Source organism: Tauraco erythrolophus, chromosome 3 (genome assembly GCF_009769465.1).
Source record: "Tauraco erythrolophus isolate bTauEry1 chromosome 3, bTauEry1.pri, whole genome shotgun sequence".
NCBI lineage: Eukaryota > Metazoa > Chordata > Aves > Musophagiformes > Musophagidae > Tauraco > Tauraco erythrolophus.
In genome coordinates, this window is record NC_141467.1 from 68,005,842 (window position 1) to 68,027,577 (window position 21,736).

General features: G+C 40.4%; 1 protein-coding gene across 1 annotated transcript in view; it reads right to left on the reverse strand.

The window, feature by feature from the left end:
* Window positions 1–964: 964 nt before the first annotated feature.
* NCOA2 (nuclear receptor coactivator 2) overlaps window positions 965–21,736 on the reverse strand; it is a 122,641-nt gene continuing 101,869 nt past the window's right edge. Inside the window, exons 15-22 of the mRNA XM_086609377.1 lie at window positions 19,575–19,740; window positions 17,231–17,509; window positions 16,273–16,350; window positions 15,518–15,755; window positions 13,675–13,852; window positions 11,168–11,366; window positions 5,574–5,663; window positions 965–999 (exon numbers count right to left, since the gene is read on the reverse strand). Coding sequence (XP_086465503.1) covers window positions 988–999; window positions 5,574–5,663; window positions 11,168–11,366; window positions 13,675–13,852; window positions 15,518–15,755; window positions 16,273–16,350; window positions 17,231–17,509; window positions 19,575–19,740 — 1,240 coding nt within the window. The 3' untranslated portion in view covers window positions 965–987. The remainder of the gene's footprint in view (window positions 1,000–5,573; window positions 5,664–11,167; window positions 11,367–13,674; window positions 13,853–15,517; window positions 15,756–16,272; window positions 16,351–17,230; window positions 17,510–19,574; window positions 19,741–21,736) is intronic.

Here is a 21,736-nt window from a genome sequence, read left to right on the forward strand (position 1 = left end):
CAGCATCCAGTAACTGGCCATCCAGATTGCTGGAAACACACCTAGGGAAATAAAAGGGTAACCTGTTTTTTTTGTTTTTTTTGTTTTTTTTTGTTTTTTTTTTTTTTTTAATTCTATTAGAAAGCAGAGGAAGATGACAGAGGTCAGGAGAGCCAGGTTAAAAAAAATAATCAGGATTTGCTGATTGTTAGGAATTTAATTAAATAAGAACGTAACCAACTTGTATTTTTGGATTCATGACTTGCATTATAAACATAACCACAAAACCCAACTGAAACACCCCTTATAAACAGCCCTCTCACAGGGTAATTTTTTCATCTGTTTTACAACTTTAACCCCATTCAAAATTGGTCTGTGTAGTTTTCTGTCTTGGTTCATCTTCTCTGACTTGTCAGTGGAACGCGCTCGTCGGAGGTCTCCATATGTACCAGACGTTGCTTCTACGCCCTCCTCCACGCCTCCTCTCCGCCCCAAAATGCAGGCCTTAGTCTAAAACATCAGTTTTCAGACAGAGCTGAATCCTTTGCACCAGACCGAGTAAGCCAGGGAAAACAAAGCAAAAAAAAACCAACAAAAAAACACCCCAAGGTCTAGAACTAAACAGAAACAGAACAAGAGCATGGTTGTTTTTCCTTAAATACATACATTTAAATACATTCAATCTGACATGGTTTATGAAAACTGCCTGTCAACATTTACTTCGCAGGAGAGATCTAAGTTGCACTAAGGTGAATGCAGTGAACAGACTGAGCGGCTGTCCGTACGCGAGCTTCAGACTGCCGAAGAAAGAAGAGGCTGCTCTTCGGCAACGGCCGCCCGGCTCCGCTCGGGAAGGCGGGACCGAGTCCTGCCGGCAGCGGGCAGCCGCCGCCGGCGCTGGCAGCTTGGCTGGGTCACGACATACAGACGCAGCTCTTCAAACCGGTAAGGATTTGGGGCCGTAAGCCCAGACAGCTGAAGAAAGGAGCAACCGAACCACCCTCAGGGTCAGCAATATTTCTGCAAAGAAAAAGAGAAATTAGAGAGAAACAAGTGAATTCTTCCTTCTGCGACAGTGAGGACGGATAGGTGAATGAGAGCCGGATGCTGCAATGCAGCATCCACTGTTGACCGTACATTGGGGTATATTATTTAAAACCTGAAAATTAGTTTGTGTTTATAAAGCTAGACTTTTCTTTGTGTACGCTGATACAATTGACCTGTGATTTAATTCCAGTGATACCAGCGGGGGTTTAATTCCACTGCATTCTCAGATCCTTAATTCATTCTAATCCTCATAGACGTTATAACAACTCAGGATCGTCTGTCTCTCGTAGACTCCAGCTAAAGGCACAACAATATTGTTTAAGGGACGTCTTGTACTTGGAGCATGTGCAAAATCTCCCTGTGTTACTGCTGTATCACTCTCAAAGGAAACTACTGCTGTGGTTCACCTTCTCCTCCAAGAATCATAGTAAAAAGGGGAATAAAGAAGTAAAAAAAAATCTTCAGCTACTGATTCCCAGAGATGTTCTTTACATCATACTTACTACCCTTGCAGTGTCTTTACACAAGTCGAATACAAACTGGTTTCAGCTGAGTTGACTGTCTTCTACTTTCTTATTTAAAAAAAACTCAGGATGTGGTTTTCACAGCTGTTTTAAGACCATCCCTTCCAGCGACTGCAATCTGTGCCTCTCTGCCTTCCTCCCCTTGCAAACTCCTGCTCCCACGGGGCGCTGCGGTCAGTCAGGTCAGGGAGACGATCCAGCCAAAACCCGTTTTTCTCCTCCCCTGGGGTTGCTTTTCACTCATATGTATCCTGTGGCTCTGGCAGTAGAGTGGCTCTTTGCTCCCAGCCTCCCCCCATGCGCCTGGATGGCCCCATTTCCTCTGGGACAGCGCTGGCAGTAGGCAGCTCTCTCGCCGGTCCATGTGCATGCTGCGAGGCTGCCTTCTGGAAGCTGCCTACATCATGCTTTGGACTTTACCACGCTTTCCTCTGCAATTCCAGAAGGCCTAGGAACTTATCTTTATTGTCAAATAAAGTCAGTGTCAGGAACCATCCTGTGATTCAGGAAGGCAAGGTCCTATCTATGTTTTCTACACCTGCTACTTATTCCCAGCCCAGCTGGTGCAGCCAGAGCTCTTTGGGTGTGATCAGCTACGGGCAGAGTCCTGCTCCTGCTCCTCTTCGCTTCATCACAGTACAGACACCACACTCGCATCCCTCAAATCCTAAATAAGATGGACAAGCTGAACTTTGGCTCTTCCCCTTGATACATTGCAAGGCAGTTCGAGGACCCTATTAGCGCTTTTTGATCATAAAGTGTGGAACAGAAGTGAAAATCCAGAGATGTCCTTATTTTCAGAGTGGACATTTAGCATCTCTACAGAGATGCTAAATAAATGCTTCCACTACACCAATGACCTGAGAAAAAATCATGCACTGCACAAGTATTTTTCTAATAATTTAACAAAGATTTGAGTCATAGGGTGATAAAATATGTAAAGGAGGGAATAAGAGAAAGAGGCACAAGTGTACCTCTAGAAAAACATTTCCTCACCCCTTTTTATTTAGATATAACCAAAGCAAACAGTACTTTAAAGAGATATGTCAAATTATTATTTCCAAACTGAGAGTGAATGTGGGAAGAATTGCTCAGAATAACTTCCATGGCTGATATATGCAACTTCAGAGCAGAAAGGTAACCTGAAAACCCCAAGAATTGTTGACTGTAAGATTACTGCTATACTATATTAAGTTAAACTGGACACTCCTCAAAAACCTCAGCTACAAACAGTATTCTTCAGACATTTACTTTTAAATAGGAGCAGGCTCAAAATTTTCTTTTACTATGTGAAATTAGTTAACACATATTTGTTCCAATAACGGCAAAAAAAATATATTAAACTGTTCCAGTTGCAACTATTTCCAGCCCTACAAACGAAGGTGAAAATTCTCTGTCCTCCAGTTACTTTAAAATCAGCTTCTCTGTTAAACCTTAGTGTCACCCTTGCAAGTCTTAAGCTGTAGAAGTTTTACCCTTAACATGTTAAAACAAAGTAAAACAATATTAAGCAAACAAATTAAAACAGTAAATGTGGAGATCTGACATCTATTATTTGGATAGATTTCAGCAATAGCACGTTATTTCCTATTTATTTAACTAAACAGAACAGATCCCTTTAAATGATACAGTTATTAATAACTTTATAAACCACTTAAAAAACCCTCAAATTTGTCAGATGAGTTTCTCAGTTTCTCATTGTCAGAAGAATTTCTCAGCTTTCACACGTTAAAGCCACAACTGCCAAGGGATGAAGCACATTAATCCTCTCCTTAGCTTTCTAATTACACAGTTTGAGCTTAAAAAAAAAAGTTACATAGTAGTTTATCGCACAGACCCATGAAAATAGTAGCTACTTAACCTCTATTACAGTTCAAAGTTCAGTAAAAGGTATTTATAATGCATACAAACCATCTGCATTTCCCTTGACAATCAGAGCTACAGTAGTAGAATAAAAGTAAAATCACAGAGTGCAGTCTGATGTATCCTTACAAATTAATTTCAGAGGTTTTAAGAAGTTACTTTTCTCCAGGTGTCACAAAACTGCTCTCACACATGGCCACTGTCCGTCTCACTGTCATGGCACCATTATTTTGATATTAAACCCTACAGATACCCTGTCCAAAGTCCTGCCACTCATTTCCTTCCACCTGGACCCTCTTCCCTGACTTCTCTCCACCCTCTCCGTACCCTTTCTGTCACATCCACTCTCTTTTCCTTCTCTCTTCAACCATTTTTTTAAAATCGACCCCCTCCTTCCTCTTCTTTAGTTTGATTTGCCATCAACAGCCTTATTCCCTTTCTTTCCTCAGTGGTACCTGGTATTTTGTTCTCTGACAGTCTGGCTTCTCTTAGCACATGAAATTGAACTGGTTAGGGAAGGTACTAGGTAAGAAGACAATGCCTTGCTATACAGCAACTTCTGCTAATGCAGAACATATTGCATCTTTTTATTAATCATCAAAGTGACCGTGAAATGGTTGCAGAAGAGACTTCCTATGCGCAGATCCTCCACTCTCAGAGTCAGGCACTTATATTTTGCTGTGAACCCTGGAAGTGTGAAAAGAATTGGCCTCCAGGAAGTTTTAAACACATACACACACACACACAAAAAAAAAAGGGATACAATAAAACACATGCATGGTTACTTCTTCCTCAGTACTTTCACATTCTTCATTTTCATTAATATTGATACATTGGTAGTAATTTTTTTTTTAACTTCCCCTCTTATTCAAATTTATTTTCTCTAGCAGTAGAAAACCTTAAATTTGGCTATTGGATTCAATGTAAGAGGAAAATTTGCTTATTTAATTCTATCTTTCCGATTTCAACACTGCATACAAGGAGCCAACGGGAAAACAGCGGTGCAAGGGACAGACCTCACGCAGGTTACAGAACAGCTCCCGCAGGAGTTGGGGCAGCCTATTTCGAGTACAACAAGGTGCACAAAACCCGGACGATTTCAACCCTTCCCACCCCGTCCTCTTGACCTGGGGAGCTGCGGCGGGGCGGGAGGAGCTCGGGGGGGGGGGGGGGCAGAGGCGGCAGTGGCGGGCGGCAGCCGCTAGATGGCGCTTTCCCCGCGCCGCTCAGCCCCGGCCCTGCCCCCCCCGCCCCGCTCCCGGACAAGGTGCGTATGGCATCCATAGGTTTCTACGGGAGGCTGCTTCGCTGGAGAGCACGGTCAGCTGCTTAATGTTCGGCTGGATGCTGGGAGCACGGAGGCGGGAAGAATCGCGCTGTAATTTCCAATCGCGCTAGGTCTCGAAGTACCGGATTTGTTGTAACAAACTTATTTTCAATGAAGATTATTTCCATCAAAAAAATCCCAACCAAAACCACCACAAAACCTTCCGCTGAGGAGGGGCACATAAACCCCACCATCATTTACTTGGCCACACGCCAAGAACTCCACAATGTCTCTCCTTTAGTACAGTTACTGTCTGGAATACAAATCGGTTTTGACCCAAGCAAACGCTAATTACCCTGTCAGTTGGAAATTTGTGTGAAAATTAGTTCAGTCCTACCACTGTTCTCAGAAGAAGCAGTGTATAGTAAGTAATAAATTAAATAATTCATGAGATTTTTGCACTAAGTATAACGCAACGAGAAGTGGAAAAACACTTAGGCAGGATGAAACATGAAATGGGTTAAGCACGCAGCAGAGCAAATATAAATCAACAGTAAGCCTTTCCCATCATCAGCAAATAGTCATGTAATTGCTCTGCAAAAAGCAAATACAACTCTACATGAGTCTGCTGAATGTGACTGTTTGTTAATGCAATAATGTAATATATTCTGCTAATGTAAATGTATTCTGTATTATTCATTTCAGTAACGCTAGTGGGATCTAAACAAGGAACTTAATATAGATGTCACCAAAAGTGGAATTAAAAAAATTAATTGCAAAAAACTTAATTACTATTACCCTGGGTACTTTTAACTTTGTAAGTAAAAGATACTGTATCCATTCTAGACCACAGTATATTCATGGTTCCTTTGTCTCTGTACGCCATTTCTTACCCGTGTTGCATCTCCGTCCTGCTTTATCATATCCATTCCAGGCAGCTGATTTGGAAAAAGATTGCCTCCCCTCATAGCAGGATCATTAACCTATTGGTAACAAGACATTAAGGAGAATGAATTAAAAAATACGCTGGGAAGAGTGCTGGGAATTAAAAAGACACATTACAAACCACTACGCTACCACTTGCATATACCAACATCCACTTGTGAGATGATGTTGCAGTCAGGGAAGTGACTGCAGAGCTGAGCACCCTTCTTGCGCAGCATATGTTTGACTCATATTATTCTGCTTCACAGTCAATAACAAAGATTTCATTCCTGATACCACGACCCTTGTGCAGATTTTACAAAGCAGGCCCCATAAATTAGGTCAGTATCATTTGAAGAGGACCTGTCTGCTACGAAAGTCCTGAAAGCAGAAACGCGTAACTACTTTCCTAACCTCAATAACCCACAGCTTTTCTGCTTGCAAACCACCACGCCGTCTTTTTTCAAAGCCTGATGCGATAACACGTAGGCTGAATTATGCCAGCTATTGACTTGGTTTTAATGACACTTATTTTTCTGGTCGTAAGCAATGGGAGAAAGATAGCACTAAAGGGGAAAACCTGCAGAGGCATGATTTCCTAAAGGGAAGGTCTCAACAATTTTCTGAACACAGCCGCGGGAAAGTATTGAAGCTGCGTATTACTGCACAACCAAAGGGTCTGTCATGCTTAGTTATGTGGAAAGAGCGGCTTGCCAAATTTACAGCATTGCTTTCTTAATCAGAGGATTAGCCTCGCCGTGTAGGAACTGGTATAAAATACAAAACGCAGCTCTTCAGCAAGGTTCTGAAATATTAGAAAATCTGGCTTTTCTTAGAAGTTTTACAGGGAAAGAAACCTGTTCCTAGGGAGTCTTTGTTGACTCTGTTCTCTCTGTTACTTCCCTCAGACTAGACAGATGCGATAATAGTGAAAATATGCCGCTCCAGATTTTGCTGGAAGGAAAAAGATGTTTTCTGTGTCACCTGCCTTTTAGGAGACTCATGTTGTCAAGGAGAGGAGATCCTGCCACTGAACTGCCTGACTTCAGCTACATTAATGTGCTGCAGCAAGAGAGGAAGACTGTCTTGAATATAGCACACCAAAGTCTTCTCTTTTTGGGTCCTCCTGACTGTTGTTTCTGTGGCGATTCGCTGATCTTGCAAACGTCGCAGAGCTAAATGCAATCACATGCAACCACCTAAAGAGGTGGTTTCAAAAGCTGCTAGAGACAAGACTGCAGTTTGAAAGGAAAGGTTAAAAACTTAAAATATTTTTGCCATAGGAATTTCAGCTCCGAAGAAATTGATTGTTTAAGTGCTGCAAGCCTCCTAGTGATGCCTTCTGCTTCTTAATACAAATGGGCAGATTTTTAAACCTGAATGTGAAAATTTAAATCAGAAGGGAATAGAACCTCACTATTTTGTTCAGAAAGAGAGTGAGTAGACAGCTTTGCAGCTTTATCTACATGTATTTGACTAAGCAACAGAATCCATGTTTGAAAAGTGTTTTCTGCTATTGATCAACATTCATTAGAATGCACAAACACAAATGCCTTTTCTGTTTGTTCAGCAGACGATGGAAAAAAAAAAAGCAGAATGAAAAAAAAAAATTGTATATTGAATCAATAGCAGTTTTGGAACAAAAAGATGTCTGCATGATTCGCGTCATGGCAGTTAGGACACGTATGGAAAAGGAAGATGGTTCCAGGCTGCACGCCACAAAAGTAGCAAAGGCACCAGTGAAGTTCCTATCACAGAACCTCTTTGCCAGTGATGATGCAAGAATCCTGACTGGCATGGTATCAGATACAAAAGAACCCTACCGTTTTGCTATACGAATACATTTGCTTCAGAAGTCCTTGAAACAAAACAGCCTGCATTCACACATCAACTTTTCTGACTGCAATAACAACTAGATCAGAAAAGCGTAGAGGAGGACAAAGAAATCAAAGAGTTTTTATTGTTTTCTGAAGACAGGTCAAGTGGTGTTATCAAACATGAAATCTGCCTAGAACAAGACAGAAGACATTTTACAATTCCTTTGCAATTAAGCACATTAATACAGCCTCCTGCTAATAAAGCAGAATCATATATAAAGTGTCTAATAAGAAAGTTGCCCTGTGCAGATTAATAAACATCTACTCTGAGTGGACATCTAGATAGGGGTTTATTTCATATTCTGAAAAGTCTCTTGTGCAGGTTTCAAATTTCTTCTCTGACAACTCAGTAAAAAACATGGATCTGTGATGCAAAACAAATAATGGGCAAAACCATGGCAACAGTCCATTGTGCAAACAAGAAGATGACGATGATGACAAGGAGACAGTAAGTTGTGTGAATGGTATAATACCAGGAAGGTTTGGACTGGACTTTCTCGATGCCTGGGGAAGCTGTTTTGGACAAAAGGAACCTGCAGAGCTGGCAGCTAGCATTTCAGTATTCCTGGTATCAGCCTCCTAGAAGACACACTAGTAAGAGCAGCCTGAAGAGCTTTAAAGTGATTATAAGGGAGAAGATGATAATGAGACAAGGTCTGATGCCTCAAGTACGTAAAAGAGTCTCTTAAGCATCATAAATAGCAAGCCCATTTTGGGAATAATCTTCATTTTTTACTTGGTGATGCTGTGAGCCTAGGTAGTAAACATGAGAAGCTGGAGATACACCAGCATGAGCAGATAAACATCAAACTTCATATTTCTGAGTTCTGGATACATCTGTATGATGCAGTATAGTGCCACAAACAGACAGGAGAGAGCCAAGAAAACTTTCTTGGCACCAAAGGTAATATATTTGCTTCTTCCCAGGTAAATAAACCCAGGCACCGCTTTTTAGTAAGAAGTAATATCTATTACTTCAAAAAGCATCCAATAACATTTGAGTGTTTAGGGTTTTTTCAAAAGCTGAAACACGTTTCATAGTGTAACCACCGTTATTCACTGTGGTTAGAAAGTGATGAGCATGTCAAGTTAAAATTATGTATTATGGAACAAAAAATGGCACTGGATAAGTAACTAAAAGTGTAGGTGACAGTATTAAAAAAGCCAAAAAATTAATGAAATGGCAACAGTCAGCAGAATTAAAGAAAATACAGTAATTTTGAAAACCACCAGTTACAAGAAAGTTTAGCACACACAAGATCAGTTGCTAAACAAAGATGGCAAATTGTAAAACACTATGCCCTGAACGTAGAAAAGAAATAACCAATTTAAGTATTAATATATACGTTTTTATTTATTCCTGTCTCCTAGTAAAGAAAACGTGCAGCAGCACAGCAAACATTCCTGAGGACTAAAAAGTACTGTCTGGTGGACCAGAAACAGCCCCATAGCTGCCAGTTGGCCACCTCTGACCTTGATGAAATATAAAACATTTGCTTGCAGAGTTTGCAGATGACACAGTGCTGGGGTGGTAAATCAGGAGGAAAACAGGTTACAGGTTACAGAATGAGCCACAGCACTTTGGTTACACAGACCCAATCTAAGAAATGCAATTTAACGTAGGCTAAAGGAAGGAAATACATCTGGGAACAAAGAATGCAAGTTTCACCTATGCAGAACGTGCTGAGGAGGATTTGGGGATCATCATAAGGGTTTTGGTATGAGCTCTGCAGCGTGACATTGTCACCAACAGAGCCAAGGCAACCTGTCCATGGATTGAAAGAGAAATGACAAGCAGAGCTGACTCTACACAGCTTGGGTGAAGTCACTGTTAAATCCCTGTCTCCAGTTACTCTGTTCATACTTCTAGAAGGAAGTTACAACAATGGAGTTTAAAGTGGATCCACAAAAGGGACAGGCTGAAAAGCAAATGTAGAGATGGATAGTGAACCTCAGCCTATTCAGCTTAATGGAAGTTAGATAACTGCTATCTTGAAACAAGATCTAGTAGTCTAACAGGAAGGACAAGCGGTGCGACAACTGTGCCAGTGGAAACAGTACTCTGCATGGAAGTCTTTGAAATAAAACCAGATCTCTTTCTATAATGCATATTTTTTAGTTTAGGTTCCTGGGGAAAATCACGTAGCATGGGCATGCTGAGAAATCAAACTGAGCTGTCACCTTCAGATACATACTCTTTTGTTTTGTTTTACTACATTAAATGTGTGCAATAGTGTGAACTTGGGAACTAATAATAATAAAAAAGTCTGCTATAATTGGGCTTAGCAACTGGGAATATCAGAGAAGGTGACAGATTTGGGAGTATCAAAATTACTTCAGGTCACCAGTATGCGGCAGCTGTAAAAGACAAATGTGATCTGAGGCTATATCTGTCAGAGTATTCCAAGAGAAATTGGGAAGAACTAGTGTTATGCACATGGCTGTGGTGCTTAGGAAATACTGATTCAAACTGGAACAGGTGCAGAAAAGGAAAGGGAATTTAAAGCCTACAAGAAGAGACTGAAATGCTGTAGCTTGTTTAACTTAGAAGAAAAAAAACCCATGAAACTCAAAACAAAAGAATGCAACAACCTCAAAACAACAAAAAAATCATGTTGATAGAATGTCTCTTTCTAAATACAATAAGAGAAAAGAGCTATTTAAGCTAAAGGACAATATTGGAAAAGTAAATCATCTGTCATCAAATTTAGGCTGGAAAAAGGACATACATTAACAAGCCAATAATATAATCAGCTTTAAACTGGAACGTTGTGGTCTCAGAAGTTTTATAATATTGTCCACCATAGCAGGAGATGCTGCCTGAAGACACAAGAGGTACTTTCCTGTCAATATTTCTAAGAAAACTCCATAATGTCAAGTCTGTGAGTTGAACAAACCAGAGTTCAGCTCTGAAACAAACATATGAACCTGTTAATTAAGAGGACTCGTTTGTCCAATACTTATTAGCGTACCGTGTGAGTTTAACTGCAGGTTGACAAACCGAAACGTTATTTTCCTTATTTCAGACACCCTAAGTAGTAGTCTCAAATAAAATTGAGTTCAAACCTCCTCTCAGCAGAAAAGAACAGGTTACTTACCTATTGATTCAGTAACCTATTTTATACATACCACATTACAAAAAGTGTGAATTTTGTGCTTGTGAAGGTGCCAGACTGATAGCTTTTGAAGTTGACTGCCTACTGTCTGGTACTACAAACACAGTGGCAGTAGAAGCATCTTCCACACACGGCCCACACCAGCATCTTTCACTCTTACCTCTAGGAAACAGCTGCCTGTCATTCAGTTCTAGCCTCCACCGCTGAGAAAATTAGCAAGGACACTGGTGACCAGTAACTGTGCTATGGAAACTTACCTACTGAGAACAGGAGCTAGATCAGCACACATTTTCCATGGAAGTCCAGGAGCAACTACGTGTGCTAGCTACAGTGGTGCTAGGTCAAAATGGGAAATTTAGATGCAAAAGATGCATCCTACCTCACCGGTTACCTTGGTTATCTGAGTGCAGAGCTAAAAACAAAGCCTTTTTAACATCATCATTTCTCAAGAAAACTAGTAAAAGAAACGTAATGGCTTACAGCAGTTACAGCCCAATACAGCGGACCTGAAAAACTACTGAAAGTCAAAGAAAATCCTCTAGCTGTCATCTGAAGTCCTTAAATTCTCACCTGCTCAGGACCCATGGAGGACAACCCTGATGTAGGCACAGAGGTCGCTGAGGTCATGCTGATCTGCCCTGTCATCTGGTTCATGTTGTTCATACCACTTGTGTTGGTTGCCATGGATACACTGATGTTCATGTTATTATTGTACATGCTGGTGCTTGCTTGCTGCCCAAAATGTGGTGGGGACTGTTGTGAAAACATGCTACAGCAAGGAATGGAAAAAGCAATGTGTCAGACTTAGAATGCTGAAGCCACTAAGAAACTACTCTCTTTTTAATAAATCTTAAGCTAGAATTTCTACATACTGTTGTTTATGCCAACCTCAAAGGAAAAACTAGTTTTCAGCTACATTGATGTCTAAGGAATAGATTTTCAAAATACAAGGCCCCATGTCTGTGCACAAAAATGCATGCCTTTGCGTGTGAAACTATGGCAGAGTGCAAATCTGTTATGCGGGTGCAATAACAGCCAATTAGCTGTCTAAACGGGCTTCGTACGTATTTTAAATATGCTTGAGAAAGTAATTTTTGGAGGGAAAGGAAAACCTCTTTTTCTCTCTCCATTGTCAGCACAGCACAGGACGGTTGAGTTGATATTGGATCTGGTCTAATGAGCTTTCTTTTTGCAAAAGAGGCTATTTGCACATATGAATACCAGATTTGCACATACAATTATGGCAAGTGGGCTCACAAATATAGACATGCAATTGTGCAGAAATTAATTTACTAAATCTTAGCATCAAGTTTTGAAAGTGTGGCACTGTAAGAAACAACATAAAGTCTAAGACAATTACCCTCCGTATTCCTTTAAGGCCATCTCAGAACACCTTAAGGAGTAACTAGGGAAGATTTCGTACCAGATTGTATTCAAAGTCAAGTGCTTTCTGGATAGTATCTTCCTTCCCGTTACGTTGAAAGTCATATGAGATATTTTTTTATACTTCCTAAAGTGCATTTCGCTGTTTATATTTCAGTCTTTTCTACCCCTCAAGCATAATCCAATAGTTAATGAAGGTTTTACTAGTGACGATGTATCCGTTTAGAGGATCTGCATTAGACTGAAATACTGATGAAGGGCTGCTGTATGTTGGATGGCACACAGTAACCACCTTCGTGTCAACAGGGCTGACTTTTACTTCCCTGTGAGGCACTGTTCCCACAGCTGAGGAAATCTTTCAGGGTTAACGTTCAACCTTGCACTTGGGAACTCCATTAGGCTATTGCTGCGCACTGAGACTTGGTGGAGTGCAACGGCATTCTGGGCACAAGACCAAACTCGGAAAATCCCACCATTCTCTTCCTTCCAATTCCGTGTCTTTTCAGGGCACCTAACCCCATTTTTAAGTTGTTATCTGGATGGCTGATAGAGTACACTACAGATCATTGTGAATACTCAGTGGCTTGTGTAAACGCATTTGACATGTCTCCACTGTAGAGCTGCAGTTCAGCAAGCCAACCATTAGTCTTATCGAGCTGGCCCTGCCGCCATCTCAGCAGAAGCCATGACAGTGGTAGCTATGCCTCCTGGAGATGCTTCAGGAAGACAGTGAGGAAGAGGCATGGACAAGGATGAGGATGAGAGATAAATCGGTTGCTTTAAGGGGAACTTTACTTGGATCAGCCTTGTCAAGGAAATTCTGTCTTTCTGGCTTTATTAAATCTTTGTCATCCAGTGGGAAAAAGATTTGTTGCTAGGCTGGGATAGTAAAAGCAGCTTGAGAACTTCAGGATGACAAAAGCACTGTGCCAGAGACAGCTGTGTGCACTCCAGTGTCAAGTGATACAGGTTGTACAACAACCTGATAGCTCTTCCTGCCTTCCACTGAAAAGCACAGATCGTTGCCATCTGGAAGCTCATTGCTGCCTACTGACAGTGTCCGATGTCCAATCCATTCCATGTGGACAGGATGATTATTAGAGCTACACTGACTGGGGCATGGGCCTCAACTGAAAAGGTGACTGCATGCAAGAGGCATGCTACAACGCTCTCGGAGAATGACAGTTATATGCTGACACTCAGTATGTGCAAGCACTAATGGACTGAACCTGGTTGCACTCCAGCGTTTAAAGTGGGAGGTGATACCCAGTCACCGCAATTCCAGAGCAGTAGGGAACGCATAGGCTCCGGCTCAGCTGATCCAGCCGTGCGGAAAGCAGTGTGGGAGCACAACATGAAAATCATACGCAGAACAAATGCATCCACACAAACTTTAGGGGCTGGAGCTGACTGTGCAGCAGAGGTGCTTCTTCAGGAGACACAATGTTTTATCAGTTATCACGGACAAAGCAATGCATTGTGTGGATGCAGGTCTTTTAGCTATGCACTTACTTTGCCTTGTACGAAGACCAAATTTAAACCAACTCGTCAAGTCAAATTGAAAAGAAATCTCTTTTAGGATAGATAGTTAACGACAACAAGCGAACAGTCACACAAACAGCCCCATAAATAAGTGTAGTCCATAAAGGACCCCATTACTCCACGTGTTCATTTTCGTTTTGTTCTGGATTTACCTGTTTCCACCCATATTCCCTTGCGCCCACCCATTCATCTCCGTAGAGGACTGATAGGCAGGATTAGCCTGAGACTGCTGAATCATGGGGCTTTGAGTATGAGCCAGTCTTGGGGACATCAGCGGACTCTGAGGAGCGGTGGCCCCTGTGAAGCCTGGATCTGGCTGCTGACTAATACCTGAAGAAGAAAACAAGACATTTAGTCACTGCACATTCGAAGTCAAAACAAGCCGAGAGCTCATATCTACAGACATGTCTTTATGCAGTCCTACTTACGTCCTGTGGAACCTAGAACTTTGTGTCTTAATGTCGGATCTAGATTAAAAGCAAGACATCATCAACTAATACTTACGTATAACCCTAAAAAGATCATTTTGTGTAAGTATGTTGCCTACCTGTGTGTTCTAATCACACACACAGTCTTTCCTCTCTACAGACCAAAAGGAATACACTAGTAAGTGGCTTTTTTTATTCCAGAAACTGCATTCAAAACAAGAAATAAAACATTTTGTTTCTGTCTATAAATCCATTTTGCTGAAAGTTATGCATGACCCATTTACGGCATGGTACCACCTTTTAACATTTCGGCTATAATTTTCACCTTTTCCAAAGGTGCTAGAACCTTAATATCTCTATTTCTGTGTCCCTGCAAAAACAGGCCATGACATTTTCTGCAAGCATTTAATGACTTTGTAAACTCAAAAAAATATCTAAAGGTAAAGAAAACCTAATTTAAGCTGCCAACTATGTGCAGAAATTTTGTTCTAAGTGAGTTTGGTCTTGTTTAAGTTCATTACGGACAGCGTACTTACGGACAGCGTACTCAACAGAAACAAGCACCCTTAATGCTGGCATAAGAATCAGGTGGTCTGAAATCTATTCTATGTTCACTGTCTGCATGACTTAACTTCTTACTGGTGTAACGGATAACAGATCAGTAAGAGTAGATAACAAATTTAGAACTGGATGGACATAATTAGTTATATCAGCAGAACTTGCACGTTACATATTACTTAATATAATTGTAATATAACTTACATAATACTTTGAAATAAAAGAAGCTGTATAACAATAACTGTATGGAAGTGACCGCCTCATGCACTCCCAGAGCAAAGAAGTACACAGCTTTGTAAAACATACAAACAAAATGATATTAGCTATCATATTTCACAAGTTTAAAGGACAGGGAAGGGAACATCTAACCTTAAACAAATTCTTATTATTTAAACTCAATAGTTAGTTGCTAATTTTACACTATAATGCACACATGAAGAATTCTCTTTTTTGAGGGAAGGATCTACTTGATACTTAAGCCATATCTCACTACCAAAATGCAAAAAATCCTCACCAATATAAAAATGATTCAAAAGGATTATGTACAGCTTTGCTTCTGAGGAAGTTTCCGGTCACCTCATGCTGTTTAACAGCATCAAGTCATATCTTTTTCTTCGTTTGCACTTTTTACTCTATATATTGGTTTGTTGAGTTTAGTCAAAATTCATTAGGCCAATACATACACATATAGGTGTTTCTGTGTGCACACATATTTGTATGTGTTTATATGTATAGACATATGCAAACACACACATCACACCTGCTATTGCTCAAAAAAGTAGCAGTGCTCAGGGAATACATGGTACTAGAGCTAGGAAAGTGAAAGATTGAAAGAGTCACATTTTGAGTGAAAGTCACATTTGAGGACTCCCAAGGGGCCGCAAACTCCATGTTTCCCATTGTTCCCAGGGAGCCAGGCAAGGGGCTGTGGGAGAGGGGCTTGGACTCTGCACTGGGGGGAACATGAGGGAGTAAGGACTGCCGAAATACACTGGGGTGGAACCAGTACCGTAGTTTGGAGGAAACGGAAACTGCTGTGCGTTTGCCTGCGGGATTCGCGGGTTGCTCATGGTTGCTGGTATGCCACCGGTGGCCACCATGCTGGGGGTCATGCTCAAGCCCTGCCCTCGCATCATCAGCGTCCGCTGCTGCACCTGCTGCTGCTGCTGCTGCATCTGTCGCTGCCGCAGGTGCTGGCTCAGGATCTCCCGCTGCCTCTGCGCCAGCATCTGCGCGTTGATAGGGCCCTGCAGGGAAAACCACCACCACCTGTCAATAACTTCTTCTAAGGCAACCTGACCAGTGGAGGCATCTCCACTGGAGTAATCTGGAAGATTCCAGCTCTTTTCTTCCCCCATCACACAACTAACAATAACATTTAATGGAAGAAAATAATCCTATTAATACTTCTGCTGGGAAAGACTTCCAACAGTGAAAGAGTCAGTAACTGAAATAATACCAGTGTTTAATGTTGCAGCGATTTGTAATTGCAAATTGAATAGCTCATTAAAAAAATGCATCTTTAGGAAATGAGAAGCTAGGTTAAAAATGCAGTTATATCATATCTCTATTAAACAACCATCCGCTCCATGTAAATATGGGAAAGACTCAGAAATAAAACTGTAAAATACTTATCATACAGACTGCATTACTTGTATTCCAGCTTTGGAATTTATTGTATTTACCACATAGTATTACTACTGTAAACCAAAGAGATTCTTTTTTTTTTTTTTTTAAGTACTTTTAAAGTACTATTTCTCTCACCTGCGCTGGCACTCCTGGTCTCAAAGACAGATTCATATTGGAGACACTGCTGATTTGATTTATCAGTGGCTGCCGATTCTAAAGAAGAAAAACCACCTCAACACCAAAATCCAAAAGTTTTTAGAAGGAACACCAGAGAAGGGAAATTTTATATACAGAGGTATATACATTTATACATTCCTGATCAGTAGGTTTGAGGACCTAGTTTTACAGATTCAAGCAGGGACTAGTTTTCCTGCTCAAGTCCTATTATCATTCACATAATCCTGTTTCTTAAGGAGATAATACACCATACAAATAACAACACAGCCACTAAGCTGTTTAGCAAACATACTGCCTTCACAGTTCCTACCCTTTTTTGAGTTTGGGACTGGACTGTTGAGGTTTACCCTGAATTAGACTTTATCCTGATGTTTGAAGGCAGAAATGAGCTTTCTTCCTTGACTAGAAAAGCATTAATATTTTATTCATAGTACTACAAACCTATATATTTAAAAATGAAACAAGAAACAACAACTTAAAATGATCCTTAAAAGTAGACCAAGGCCATGAAAAGCAAAAGGAGAAGATGCAATTAACAGGCAGCAACAAAAAAAGTACTTAGATTACTGGAAGACTCGAATATAGCAAACAGAAAAAGACCTGTACAACAATAAGCACCAGTGTAGCCTTGCTTAAAGAATTAGTGAGACCCAGGCTTAAATACTAGGCACGTTCTTCCGCTGCATTATAGAAAGAAAAACGGAAAGATAAAAAAAGGTAAAAAAAAGAACATGCAAGGTACTGTCTCAGCAAAACTCATTATGGCTAGTGTTTTTAGTTTAAAGTGGAATTAGACGACAATAAAACAGGGTACACACTTAAGACCTGGTCTATCGGGAGCAAGCTGACAGTCAGTAGGCGCTGCCTAGGAGAGGTGCTTGTGCCAGCGTGGAACCGGGCACAGAAGGGGACGTACCTGCTGTGCCTGGAGCCTGTGCTGCAGCTGGAGCCGCAGCTGGTTTGGCTGGTTCTGCACGATGCCGGCGGGCCGGAGGCCGGGCCGGGGCTGCATGCGCAGGGCTGCGTAGCCGGGGCGCTGCCCCATGGCGTGGAAGCTCGGGTCCTGCATGGGCGCGTAGCTGCCCTGCGCCATCTGAGCCTGCGCCGCGTACTGCTGGGAGAACACCGGAGCCTTCTGCTCCATCAGGATGCTTGACTCCTGGCTGGGGAAGGTCTCTGGGTCGACAGCTTGGCTCTGCAGAAACACGTGAACAACAGAAACAGTTGGCGGGACGTGGCTTTTCACAGGATTACAGGAGACTAATACAGCCACCCTGCAAGAACAACCGTCTAGGCTGTGAATGTTTTCAAACAGAAAATCACATAAATTTTCTTTAACTAAATATAAAATTAAAAAAAAAAAAATTGTATTTTTGAGTGTCAAAACATATTCATGGAGACAAATTCCTCCTGTCTTTATTCTTTTTTAACCAAAGACCCACAATCTTTGTCATGTTCTTAACACAGCCATTGTTATCATTCTACTAATAAAAAAAAACTGAAATGAGAAATGCTATATGCAAATCTGTAACTGAAGTGATGTCAGCGTATTTTTGCCATTGAATCTGAGATAAATTCAAAGATGTTACAAATGAATAGGGATAAGAAAGTAGATTTTTATCAGCATCTTTAAACAAAATAATGACTTCAAATAAAGATGCCTGAAACTATTACAGAAGCTAATGTGAACAGAGTGCCTAATTCTTTCAGGATGCTTTCACACAAACTGACTATCCATTAGCATAAAAAAGCTAACGGAATTCTAAACTCCATTCTAGATACTCCCTTAATGTTCGCTCTAGCCAGAATGATTTTATAGCTTAGTCCACACTGACCTTGGAAATCAAATTAATCTAAATTTCAGTGCCCTCATGAAAGAAAAACTTTAAGCTCCTATAAAATGTTTGATGGATATTTTAAAAACATGTTCTAAAATGCAACAGTTCCCTTATCTGCAAAATTATTTAACTTTTTCCACTGATATACTAATTAAATAGAAAGGTATTTACCACTTAGTTTGAAATAAAATGCTGTTCATCTTTTTTTTGGTGCTGGTATTCCAAAAGCTATGTCATACTGCATGAAAGTTTCACACTGCAAAACTGAAGTTCCCCAGTAAATTATATCTCCAGCTTAACACCTCCCTGAGTTCTGTGTTGTACCAAATAGGCTTGGAGATAGTTTTCTCACATCCAAAGCAGAATTTCCTTGGTCCTATTTTATATCTAAAATGCAGAGCTAGTTCAGAAGTTATGCTCAGGATGCTGATGAGTGCTGGGAAATGAAATAGGTATTCTAGGCTTGTCTAAGAATATTAAATTACTATAGAGAAATATACAGCTGTTTTTGGAAATACAATCTTGATGCCAGAAACATCAAGCACTAAATTTTCCCCTCCAATTATTATTTGTTTTTTACCACACTTTTTTGCATCATACAAGACTGAAATGGACAAGAACCAGCTGGAAGCTAATAAAAAATAACTGTCAATGAAAAGGGAGAGAATAAATCCATGCTGCAAAATTTAGGAAGCATGTTTGTAATTTAAAAAATTGAAATGAAATCAGCTGCTTCAGGTGAAACTTGTCTCTTAACACACATTAATCAAGTAAGGGAAAAAACTACTGGTTCAATTATGTATTATAGGTTTACGCATCCAAAACCTTGTTGCCTCCATCACACAAAGGTCTTGACCTTGCTCCTCTGCTCCTAAGTCTTCGTATTGTTTTGTGCTTCTTTCCTGGCCGTGATCTTACCTTTCTTACAGTTGTTCCTCTGACCACCAGATAAGCAGAAGCCTGTTAATTTTTTTGTTTAGGTCAGGTTAGTTGCAAAGTGGCTCAGCACAGGTCAGAAGAAGGAGACTTAGGTGAGGGTGGCAGGAAAGAGGAGAGACGACTAAACCTGAGGCTGAAGGAAGCTTTTCAGGTGGCACTTGCCCACGGAAGTTGTGGGTGCCCCATCCCTGGAAGTGTTCAAGGCCAGGGTGGATGAGGCTTTGAGCAACCTCATCTAGTGAAAGATGTCTCTGCCCATGGTAGGGGGATTGGAACTAGATGACCTTTAAGGCCCCTTCCAACCCATATGATTCTATGACACTGAGCTGTTAAATGGACTCCTACCTACCAAAATATGTAACTTCATCCTAGCTTGCAAGAAGTGTTTTATAATCCTCTTCTTCAACACACATTTTACCTCCACCTTGACAATGTATCCTTGAAATGCAATATCTAAAACATTCAATGCAATGTCCAGTATACCTGGCTAACTAGTTCTGGTATTCCTAGAGCCCTGTCGATTTCTTCTAAACCATCAAAATTCCTTAATGCCATGTAAAGCTGATCCAGGAGAGCACCCTCATCACTTGGTGACTCTGATGAAGGATGATTACACAAGAGATCATCCGGTGAGCTGCCAAATGGTTGCCTGTGAAAACATGAACACAGAGTTGGTAAACAGCTGCTGAAAACCAAGAAATAATATCAGAGGATTAGTACTCAAATTGAACTAACAAGTGGAGACAGAAATTATTTTAATTGCTGCCAATTTTGTTTAGAAAACTATTCTGGATGAAAGTTATGCTACCCAAAGAAATAACTAAATAGTGTGATTAATGCTAGTGAAGACCCTACAAGCATGGCGTATCCAACAAGTAAGCAAGCACACCAAAGGTATGCCCAAGTGCTGATTTTGTTTTGCAGGATCAATAGAGGAACAGAGAAGTACAGAGAAGTCAGTATAGAATGTAGTCACTGAACACAGGTTAAATAATTTTTTTAAACTAATTGTAACTTTGAATTTTAGACATCAGATTAAGTATACTATCACAAGTAGAAGAACTCAGTTCCAAAGACACTCTTCTTAACGGGTTTTCTATCAGACTAAGCAAGACGAAGAGGTCACAGAGGAGTCTGAGGGTTGTCTGAGCTCGCACAAACCAAACATCTGGAAGAGCTGGCCAGAAGCATGAGGGAGCAGGGAGAAAAGGACGTTCTCCTTTTTGTTTGCAGCAGAACGCTGCATCAGCTCAACCCATCGTATGGAATTGCACACTTGAGTACCAGTTTATGCACTTGGTTACGTGCCTCAGAAGGGTGTCAGCAAGAATTTGGATACTGTCAGGCAGAGTGTGCTGGCTCTATAAATCCTACTCACCTCACCCCTGAATTTGTATGCAAAGCACACTCACAGTTACAAAGGCAGAATAAAGGTTTATTCTGAACCTGAAGGACACAACTTACTGAGAAACAAACTAAATCTGAAATAACACCTTATCTGCAGCCAAATAACATATTTTTGTTTTGCAGTTCACACACAAGCCCGACTTCATGCACAATACTACAATAGCAAATATAAAGAGCAAAGCATTCTGCAAGCAAGGGCAGCTTCTATATGCACATCATGGCAGAATCTCGTCCCAGATAATTACTCAGAGACAACAAAAGCTGTCACACATGGAGGGAGGAAACAGTACTATATGTGAACCCTTTTTACATGTCTGTTTGGAAAAACAAAGAAACATGTTTGTGTATTTAGTTTCCATAATGAGATATATGGTTGCCATGGAAGTCTAATCTCTATGTCAAAGCTAAGCAGAAGGAAAGAGCTGCATCTTCAGGCTGTACACCTAAAAACCCAAAGGATGGCAAGCAGGAAAACTAACAAAAACATATTCTTTTTAATTAGATCACAGACTGTAAAAAATAAGGATATATATGACATACCTGTAAAACATCTCAAAGTATTAATCAATCTCATATCTAGAGAAGTTTCTATAACTCTCACAGATGCAATTATAAACCAGTAAAAGGAAAAGTGAAAAAAAAGAATCCTTTGAAACAAACTGCTTGCAAACTTTAAAGATGACTTACACGAAGGCATCTATGATCTGGGAACATAATCAACGGGGCTAGCGAAGATGTAAATGGCCATGAATACATATGGTAAGAAAAAGTTTAAAACATTCATCAAATTCTGTATGTTAAATAGTGATGATTATGTTGGTTTCGCCCCACTTCTTCTATATACCACAACGATAATGTTTAATTTTTCTCTAAAAGAATTATTTTGACTCATGATTTAACTTTTATTAAATTTAATACTTACTATGATAATCAGACTATAAAAATACAAATGAGAAGGATTAATAAAACAAGAAATGGCAGCACTAAACAATTCATCATCCCTGTTTGGGTGAAAATGATCAAAATGTGATTACTTTCAGATGCAACGGAATGGGAATTTTTTTCACCATCTTCAGCTACAAGGAAATTGTGAGAAATGCAAAGGTAACAAAATAGAAGAATTATCTGCCTGGCTTGCTGACCAAACATGGCCCTGTAATTTATTTTATGGTGTTATTTTTTAAGTGAATAGTTAAGTTATGCAAACAGTGCTTTTGGCATATGGACCTCCTAACTGG